Here is a 10,336-nt window from a genome sequence, read left to right as displayed (position 1 = left end):
CACAAGAGCATTACTGAGGTCAGGAACTGATGTTGGTTGAGGAGGCCTGGTGAGTAGCTGGGATTCCCAAGTGTATCCGTCTGCATCCTGCAGGAATACAAACCAGTCCATACAGGATTTCGCTGAGTTTTTTTTTTTATTATTGTTGCAGCCAAAAATGCCTGGTTTTGCTACAGCTTTTTTTTTTTTCAAAATTTGTAATGAAAATTTTTTTCTGCTTTTTTTTGGTTGAGGAAGACTACTTGAATTGGCAAAATTGCAATTGTCTTTCACGGTTGATGTTTGTTGGTAAATGAGACGTTTTACGTGCACTCATGTTTGGCGCACATGAATCAAAGAGGGCTTTGGCTGAATGAACGTTGTGATGATGTCACATGACACATCTTGGCCCAAATCTCTGGAAAATCTGTGGTAATTTTGAGAAGTTGCAAGCTCCCTCGGATATTGCGGATTTTGCGTGATTTTGTCTTACTTTCTGCGATTGCAAAATCAGAAAATCCTGGAGGGACTGACAGACCACACCCACAACAAATAAATAAAACGACCGTCAGGTTTACAAACCACACACCTTACAAAGCACGCCCACTATTACAAGTTACACCAACAACTAATAATGTTTGGATTAGGGTTATGGAAACTGACGAAATTCGTTCACCTATCTTCGAGTGGGAATGGGAATGCTGTGTGGTGTGATTTGCTAGTAGGCGTTTCTTGTAATGGGTGTTCTTTGTAATAGGCATGGTTTGTAGTCTCGCAGGACGGAGACAGACCCTTCTCTATATTCCAGTTCATCCCAAAGGTGTTCAGTGGCGTTGAGATCTGGGTTCAGAGCCGAACACTCGAGTTCTTCCACTCTAAACTTGGCAACCCATGTCTTCATGGAGCTTGTTTTGTGCACAGGAGCATTGCCATACTGGGCCTCTTAGTTCCAGTGAAGGGAAATTGTAACGCTACATCCTGTACATTTGTGTGCTTCCAACTTTGTGGCAACAGTTTGCCGAAGGCCCACATATGGGTGTGATGGTCAGGTGTCTACAAACTTTTGGCCATATCTTTTCAATTCAATTCACCTACTGGCATGTTTTTCGGAGGTGGAGGGAAACTGGAGACCACTGAGGAAACCCGCACAGACACAGGGAAAACATGCACAGAAACTCCACATAGATAATAATCTGAGCTCAGGATCAAACCAAGGATCCAGGAGCTGTGAGGTGGCGAAGCAACTGGCCACTTGACATTTTATACTATTTACACTTCAGGAAAACGACAGGCTTTCCTGAACCTAAACATGTTTCTCTTTTGTATGCATCTCAACCACAAGTAAAATGATAGCATTTTATAAAGATGATCAGAATAATAAGACCTAACTTCTCTTCAGAGCAATTTGCTGAGCTATAGAAAGAATAAAACATTGACACATGCTGTTATAGGAAGACAATCCACTTTGCCTGGGTTTCCATTGGGCCACTTTATCATTTTCCTATAACATTACAACCTGATGTGTTTCATTCCATATGAAAAGTCTGGTTACCTCCAAAAGTATAAAGGGATAAAATTGCATTTAAAGATTCCATTGCACTGCCACAGACAGCTGCCTACCTTCATCTACATTTAGAACCCAATCTACTCATGGAAAACCATTACTGTCAAAATATATATATATATATATAATATATATATATATATATTTTAGAATGGGAAATGAGTGAGCATCATCCACATCAGCTACACCTCCTGTCTCATCACCTGAGGTAAAATTCACTTGTGGCGTTTAAACACAAGCCTTATCGTGATCTCTTCGCCCAACTGATTACTGTCTGGTACATCGGTGGGGAAAAAAATCGCTAATTAATTCGTATTAATGCATTTTTATTAGGCCGTTTAAACCTTTTAAAATGTCCACTGTCAGCTATTTGTTAAACAGGCTCCTTGCCTGATGGGATCATTGCAGGAAGTAGTAGTATGCAAGAATAGTAATAGTAGAAAAGCAATAGTATTTGGTCTATTACAGTGTCATATGACTTCTTGTCAGCCATTTTCAGTTCTGCACACAATTCCCTGAGAACGGTTTCATTTTTACACGTTTTCACAATTCTTCTGACTCATACTGTTCTGACGTTAAAACCCAAAAGTGATGCAGTAATTTACTTAAGTGAGTTTGTGTTAAACGTACAGGAATAGAGCAACAGAAAAGTGTATCATGGAAACATGTACACCATGTTTTCAGAGGAACGGTGGGGGATAGGGACAGCTTATTCATGAGTATCTTTTCTTTATAAACACTTGGCATACAAAGAAGTGGGAGTGTGTAATGTTAATTCATTTGAGTGAGTTTATACTTCTATTAAGCAGACAATAAAGACGAGTATAAAAAGGCAACAGGATTGGGTGGCATTTGACAGAAACAGATGCCTCATGTATGTGTACAAATGTGTAAAAAAAAAAAAAAATGCTCCTACAACCTTATAGATATGAGCAGGCCTTATTAAGATGGCAAACAATTCCTTAGTTATTTGTATAAGCTATATTAAGTCAAATGGGGTTTATTTTAAATATTTGATGTACTTCATTCCCATTATTGCGAATGTTTTCTGTTTCGAAAAGGGAATTACAACATGTTGCAATGCTTTCTGGGCAAGTTTTCCTCCTGATATCTACATGTATGGTTTCCCAGTACCAGCATCATTTCATTTTAAAAAAATAAAATAATAAAATCGCTTGGAATGATGAAGTATTGGAACAGCAATGATGATGCAATGATAACAACTCTGCACGGTAAATGATGGTGCAATTGATGAGGGAATGTTAAAACAGTAATGGAACTAGGGCTGGGTATAACCAGCATAGTTGCAAGTGATTAGCAGAGATTAGCAGGAAACCTGCATCAGCTGATGAAAGAGGTTGTAATTGGGCTCTAATATTTCTAAGAGATCAGCATGATATTTTGGAGCTGGGGCTTTGGCAAATGATACATTTTATAGCTAATAATAGGAAGCCAGTGTAAACAAAATAATAGGCCTGTACATAACATAACATAACATAACAGGATGTCAGTGTATACAAAATAATACTAGAGTACAGTAAATTGATCTGATGTTGGCAAGAACTCTTGACTGCCACATTCTGAATGATCTGTAGCTTCCTCACCACAAAACATTACATCTTAGCAAGTGGAAATACCTTAAATGTAATCACATTTCTCTAGTATTTCCTATTATAAGATTACAATAAACCAAATATAAGATTATTAAACCCATTTCAAGCCATTTGTGCTTATTTCAAGCTTGAAATTGTCTTGTTCTTTTGGCAGATAATTTTGCTCATTTTAAGCATTTATTTCTAGAAAGAAGTGAAAATATCTGCCAACAGAATAAGAAAACGACAAACTTTGAAATGAGTAATAACGTCTAGAAATATGTTTAATGATCTTATATTTCATCTATTGCAATCGTATAATAAGAAATAGATCAATTGGACTATATTCAAGATATTTTCACAATTTTTTGCAGTGTTGAAAGACAGACATTGCCCTAGTCCAGCTAGAAGTTATGAATGCATACACTGTACCTTCTATAGTAACAGCTCATTCACATGGACTTGCATGCTCCACAGAATCGAAGCCTAATGGTGTAGCGTTCTGTAAGGAGACGTTTATGGAAAGAGTCTCGGGTGTCAGTATTTTGTAAAAGTCAGTATGAGTAAGTTAGGAAGTTTTTCTCTCAGGAAGAGAAAGATAATAAAGAGGCTGGTGAGGAAACGACTGTTTAGAGATGTTATAACGTAAAGTTATACGAGGAGCTTGTTTTATGGAGGTTCCACAGCATTAAATATAATTATAAACTGAGAAACGGTATGACGTGCCATTCTTTAATTAGTGCAAAAAATGAATAGTGGGCACATTGCTGTGGTATATAAGGAATAAATACTTTGGGACATGTTGGTTTAGGAAAATAAAGCTCTAAGCTCTAGTTTGCATTGGGACACATCATATCACCCCATCAGTGATTGTTTCCCTACAATAGCACACCCAATCTGTTTTATTTTTTAAGTAAAGAAAAGCTGCTTGAGCAAGATGTGAACTGGTGACTTAAGGTAATGAAGTAAAGTTTTACTTAATTATACCATTTAATTCCAAAGAAAATATACATAAACAACAACTCATATAGACATTTGTTTATTTTATTAAAAGATAATATTTTTTTGATCATCATTCAATATTCACACATAAAAATATAAGTTAGTAAAGTGTTTTTTTCTGCACATTAAATACTTTACAAATTGCTTTCAGAGATGATTCGATGTCAATTAAATAAGTTTCGTACACAGAAATATATTACATACACACACACACACATATATATCTCCTGCCTCATCGATACATAAGCACTCTGTTCTTTATCCTCCCGTTACCTCTGAGGATCATCTTGTCCTCATATACATACACAGTGCCGAAAGCATCGCAGTCTGGAGGCGTCTCAATAACCCCTTCCACTGTGAGGTGATGAATACCGGTTGAATCTACGCAATACCCTCCATCATGGTCATGTCCAGCAAGGAAACACACCACGCTCTTGTGAGCGCACAGTAGAGGAAGGATCTCATCATAGTTCCATGTGAGACATGTAGTGCTAGTGGAGTAGGGATGAACAGGAATGTGACCTGCAAGAAGAAGGTAGAAAATAACGTTCTCTGTACAGGATTGCAGAGTTTTGTTAGGTTAAATAAATGAATGTGTACTTGTGTGTGTTCTTCCTTTTGTCATCATCAACCTTTTATGAACAGCACAAAACATGTTATTTATATAAGGCTACGTGCTCGTACGTTTATAGTCCTACATTTATAGTATGCAAGTGCTAGTCTAAAGCCTCCAGTTGACCTGTGTGCTGGTTTCACATGTACAGTATGTGTAGAATATAAGATTTCAAATTTCTGTCACATCACCAGAAAATGTACAGAGCAACACTACTCAGCTTAGCTTCAGTTACATGTGGCAAGGTGTCTAGCTATTAATAGAGCCTAGTACTTTAACAGCAAAGGGCCATTTGACTGACACTGAAATCAACCAATCACATGCCTTTTCCATAGCCTGTCAGCAAATACATGAGGGTATGTCCGTTACTTACCCTCTTGTTGCAAACATAACTCTGATCATTTTGAGATGCCATGACCTTCCAGTGACTATATCTTTCTTAAAAAAAAACCCCATAGTGTCACAATGTTCAGAAGCAGTGTGAATAGCCAATCAGAGTGCAGCCTTGATCATTCTGAAGCTTGTGGCCAGTTAAGTGTACAATAACTAACTATCACCAGCTCCAAGGGTCTTGGGTGGAACATCTAAAGCCTGATACACAAATACAGCGTTTAGAGTGACCGAAAACGAACCTTGTCGAAACCTCCCTCCAAGGTGATAAAATTTTTTTATTCTATTTTCATTGGTTTTTTTTTCATGTGGCCAGGAAGAAGGCATGTTTTTGAGAACACTGATGCCATAGCACCAACCTGTGCATGCCCACCGTGGTTTTTTGCACGTGTTATCAATTTTTGATAGGACTCTGTATATCATAGGTCATTACTTTGGGTCTGTAATTTGTTCTTTCACTTAAATTCACTTTGTTTTATTATTAAACACTTAAGTGCGTAAGTGTCAGAACGTGATACACACAGTACTGCTCCGGAATCCACCGCTCCAGTGCTACAATCAATACTACGAACAGAGACATTGGATAAGACCAAAGTGTAACATTAAAAAGTTGTTACACATCGTTGTCAGTCCACACATATGAATGATTACGTTATGAATAATTTTTTATTTTTGAAGGGCTTTTGGCTAACTGCAACCCTGACCAGGATTTAAAAAAAAAAGCTTACTGAGGTTTAATGAATGAATTAATGAGCTCTCAACATTGTTAGTATTTGTTCCACGTTTTCAAAATTATCTGTACGTGTGTGGATGGAGCCTAAGGCTGACACAACCAATAACTTGAAGGACTACAAAAATAAAATTGTTCCACATATAAAAACGAACTGAGGTGTACGTAGCATCAGAAATCAGAGGCTAAAAATGCAGATAGATAGATACAAACTAAACTACTGCCTCTGGTGAACACCCTATCACCACTGTGAAAACTGATCCTTTTGATATAAATCATTTAAAGCATTTGGGGTGTTTCCTTAAAATTTAGTAGAACTTGGAAGGCTATACTTACTCACAACCGTGACCTTTTCTCCTTTCTCGTCAGCACTGGTCAACAGTCTATCCAGCCAATCGAGCTGATCTTGGCTGAGTCCTCCGTTGAACTTCACAAACCTTCCGTCCATCGGAATTAAGCCTGCAAAAAATTTCCATGTTATGTCACAACGCTTTTACAGACTCCATCTGAAACCAAGTGTAGCTCAAGTACATGAACCACGACGATTGTGCTTAAAACCTGCTGGCTCACATTTCAGCTCGGTAATTTCACTCAAAATCTCCACCACCATCATCTTTTAATAAATGGTAGGTTTCAACTGCTGCCAATGTCTTTGCTTCTTCTTCTGGGTGTCTGTTAAGTTTACATTACATTTAACAGTTGAATTTTGTATTCCTATAATAGCATCCATTTTCTGTACTGCTTATCCTACACAGGGTGGCAGGGAAGCCTGGAAGCTATCCCAGAGAGCTCAGTGTGGACAGGGACAGGCATCCCTGGACAGGGTGGCAACCCATCATAGGGTTACCAATCACACACACATTCCCACACCGCGGACAATTTGAATTGCCAACCAGCCTACAATGCATGTCTTTGGACTGATGGAGGAAACTGGGGTATCCGTAGGAGGTCCCAAGGAACGGGAGGAACATGCATGTGCCGTGCATATAGGGCGGAGGCGGGATTTGAGCCCCCAAACCTGGAGATGTGGGGCAAGTGTACTAACCACTGAGCCACTGTGCTCAGAACTATCGGTTATTGTCAAAAATCCACGCTGATCGTTTTTCCCGGCTGAGAAGGGTCCGCTGTCCTTATACAGTACAAGAGCAGCCTCTAGAGGTGAAATAAAAACTATCGCTGACAAATTTTGTTGTTATTTGAAGTGTTTTTAATATTAATTTTGGATGTCTATTTTTATTGGTTATTTGGAGTGATACTTTTTGGTTCAGTTTGGATTTATATCATTTATTTACTTTAATATTTATTAATAGTTCATATATATTAATATTTATTTCATTTAAAAAAAGTACAGTACATTTTCATGGTACAGTCAGTACTGTTTTTGTAATACTATTTTTGTAATAAAGTTCAGCAACATTTTGCTTTGAGTGTTATGTTTTCATTCAGTATCAATTCTGATTAATCGGTTATCGGCAGGTACCGTCCAACTTAGATATCGGTATCTGTCAAATCCACCATCAGTCGACTGGCGGGAGGAATGACATTACTGCATTACTCTCTCCCTGACTGGCAACACTAGCCAGTCGTGAGATTCTGGGAGCACATGTATGAGGAAGAGGGCAGACAGCACTTTCCTCTGAGTGATATAGCACAAACAGCAGTTCAAACAGATGTACTGGATGGCTTCATGCATCTTGGAGGATGTGCTAGCCTTCATCCTCTCCTGTCCGTAACCGTCGTATGGTAGGACAGAAAAACCGGGACTTGCTGGAGTAGAGTAAGTTTTTCCTCACAAGATTTCTAGCATTAGAGCAGATTCATTTACCTGCAGGCTGATTAAGTTCCTCATTAGGATTGTGCTCCTTGATGATCTCAAAGGACTGACTGTACTTCTCACACGATTCCTCCCGGCCGATGAGACTCAGATCATAAGCGTCCAGGACCACAAATCTAAATTTAGGAGCAGGGCTGAAATGGTAAGCGTAGACGTCGTCCATCCTGTCATCTCTCTCCTCTTCTCCTTTGACCTCGCTGTTAAGCTCAGAGGAGAACAGGGCGCTCCTGGTGAAGTTGTAGAACTCGTGGTTGCCCCACACATGATGAACCTGAGCCGAGCAGCCCCTGAATTCATCAAGCACCTTTTCCAGAGCTTTACCTGATGCACCGTGCTTCCTGTTGAAGCCGTCAATGATGTCTCCGAGCTGCAGGATGAAGCTGGGTTTCACCTTCTCCTCATTCCAGTGCCTGATGGCGTTTCTCAGCAGGTGCAGGCTGTTCCTGTAATAACGCTTCCGGGTACCGTGGAAATTATAACCGTCCTTTAAATCGGCGTACTGAATATCAGCGATCAAGCCGAACGTGAAGGCAGGAGCCGCGTTGTCCTCCATCTGAGCTTTTCTCTGAGGTTTTGCCTTTAGATCACGGCAGAAACGTTTTAAAAAAGGTGAAATAATGCGGAAATGACTACCTACATGTGAAAAAACTTGCCGGTGTTCCGGAGAGTTCGGTTCGCCTTTTCTCCTTCAGTGCGCATGCGCGAAATCATGACGTTGCTGCGTTGTGCGGATAGTGGAGGTCGGAGCTTGTGGTAATCTCTCTCTCTCTCTTTTATAATGAAGAAACACCGGAAAGCAACGTGAAATTTATCTCATGCTGATGTAACAACACGATAAACTAACACGCGCGACAATAAAGCACACACCACAACGCAGTAGCCGGAGAAAACGTCGTGATTTCGCGCAAGCGCGCTGAAGGAGAACCCGGCGAACTGAACTTTCCGGAACACCTGCTGTAAAGCTGAATCATAAACAAACCTCTACGACCATTGTTTACATATCTATATGTACATTGCTACTATATTATAGTACTAATAATAATTCAGGCATGTTAGACAACATTAATTCAGATCGTTTCTACCTAGAGCTGGTATAAAGTTGGCTTGACGTTGGACGTTCGTTATTCGCCGATATGCGGAAATTAAGGGACCGTCTCTAAAGTTACATACGACATTGTTAAACACGTTTCTAACTTCAATAGCATTTGAAGGGAATGACTTACAATCATAATACCAACTGTAAAGTGTTCATCCAGGTGTCAGCTATAACGCGCACCTTTTAGATTCTTGATATTTAACAAAATAAACTATCGAATCATATATAAATATTTCCATGTATTTTATTACTGCATGGGCTCATACACAAAATATACCATAATTTAAAGCTCACTAGCATTCGAAGGTCTACTACGATAGGACGACGTCACGTGTTTATTTCCGCGAGGTAAACATACTTGTAATGACAGCTTCAGTTTCTTCTTCTTGGAGTTACCTGCATCTAGCAATCAACTCAACACTGCCCCCTGCCGGAACTGGAGGACGTATTACATGCCATAACTCGAGCCGACTCAAACAAAACTGGTGCTATTTTTTCGCCTCTAGTTTTCTGAAGATGAACCAGCTCTGTTTCTGGTGCAGGTCCTATGTTATATCGTGTACAGTCACATGTATTTGTGTAAGCTATGTAGCTGAAGGTAGCTCATTGGCTCAGAAACTAGCTACTTGGCTATAGAAACATGGAATCAGAAAGGGGAGAGTTTTATAATGCTTTCTGGTATGATTAGCAAAATGACAACATGGCTTGTTTAATAAAAAGTGCATGAGGTAAACAGAAGGGAATTTTCACCCTGCTGAAAACAATAGAAACCATCACAGAAATTATAAGGGTTTCCACTACAAATACCATTACAAACACCAGCTAACCATTCAAACCATTACCATTATTGGTCCTTAATGGTATCCACTAGACATAACATGTCTAGACTAACAGAAGGCAACGAATTAAAGTAGAGACCTGCATGGACCATTACAGTTTCCATTGAAAATTCCAATTATAACCATTAAAACCATTACAAATTCTATGAGGGTTTCTATTGTTTTTTTCAGCAGGGCACGCTTGAAATAGTTAAACCTGGGTCATTCTAATCCACGGGTAAATTAAATCCTGGGTTGCTCATACTTTACCCGGGCTTAAAAATTAATCCTAGGTATTCATAATTTGATGTTTCACACTGTACAGTCCTAAACCCTGGGTTAACGTTCTTATTTGTATATTTGCGGTGTCAACTACCACGATTAGATAAATACAGGAAGGCCTCCTGAGATGCACAAAGGCAAGAAAACTAAGACAGAAACGACAAAAGAAAGAAAACACAGAGGAGCAATTTATATGAATATAAAATTTCTTTTAAGCATGGAGAGACTTGTGTTTACTTGTTCACTTATTGATTGGGTGTCTGTTGCTAAGCATCTAGACATTCTAACACCGTATCCTTTCTCACTCTACATGTTTGGGTAAAACGCGGTGCTAACCCCGCTTCTAAATTACAAGTGTGAAATGTTCTTCTACCAAGGGTTAAAAGCAGAGTTTAGAACGACGATAACCCGGAGTTAAGCATAGTGTGTAAAACCC

The 10,336-nt window shown here is 39.2% G+C and overlaps 1 protein-coding gene across 4 annotated transcripts; it reads right to left on the bottom strand.

Moving 5' to 3' along the window:
• Positions 1-4,158: 4,158 nt before the first annotated feature.
• On the bottom strand, positions 4,159-9,271 carry adprm (ADP-ribose/CDP-alcohol diphosphatase, manganese-dependent). Of its 4 annotated transcripts, none has more exons than XM_053640552.1 (4): positions 9,159-9,271; positions 7,696-8,281; positions 6,207-6,329; positions 4,159-4,659 (listed from the first exon to the last, which is right to left on the bottom strand). In XM_053640552.1, exons 2-4 carry the CDS (start codon positions 8,255-8,257, stop codon positions 4,370-4,372), a joined length of 975 nt encoding a protein of 324 aa, XP_053496527.1. In that variant the 5' UTR covers positions 8,258-8,281; positions 9,159-9,271; the 3' UTR covers positions 4,159-4,369. The 4 variants fall into 4 exon arrangements, with proteins under 4 accessions (XP_053496527.1, XP_053496525.1, XP_053496526.1 ...); XM_053640550.1 differs by lacking the exon at positions 9,159-9,271 and adding an exon at positions 9,095-9,143; XM_053640551.1 differs by lacking the exon at positions 9,159-9,271 and adding an exon at positions 8,787-9,087.
• Positions 9,272-10,336: the final 1,065 nt, after the last annotated feature.

The sequence above is a fragment of the Ictalurus furcatus genome, chromosome 13 (genome assembly GCF_023375685.1).
Source record: "Ictalurus furcatus strain D&B chromosome 13, Billie_1.0, whole genome shotgun sequence".
Classification (NCBI taxonomy): Eukaryota; Metazoa; Chordata; class Actinopteri; order Siluriformes; family Ictaluridae; genus Ictalurus; species Ictalurus furcatus.
The sequence above is the reverse complement of the archived record's forward strand: the minus strand, read 5'-3'. Positions and strand labels throughout refer to the sequence as shown.

What these genes read in the sequence shown, in the direction of transcription:
- adprm (XM_053640550.1), bottom strand. An exon ending in GGAACTTAATCAGCCTGCAG is followed by an intron (nt 6,330 to 7,695) that starts GTAAATGAATCT and finishes AATTTTTTGCAG; the next exon opens with GCTTAATTCCGATGGACGGA. An exon ending in AGAAAAGGTCACGGTTGTGA is followed by an intron (nt 4,660 to 6,206) that starts GTAAGTATAGCC and finishes TTCTTCTTGCAG; the next exon opens with GTCACATTCCTGTTCATCCC.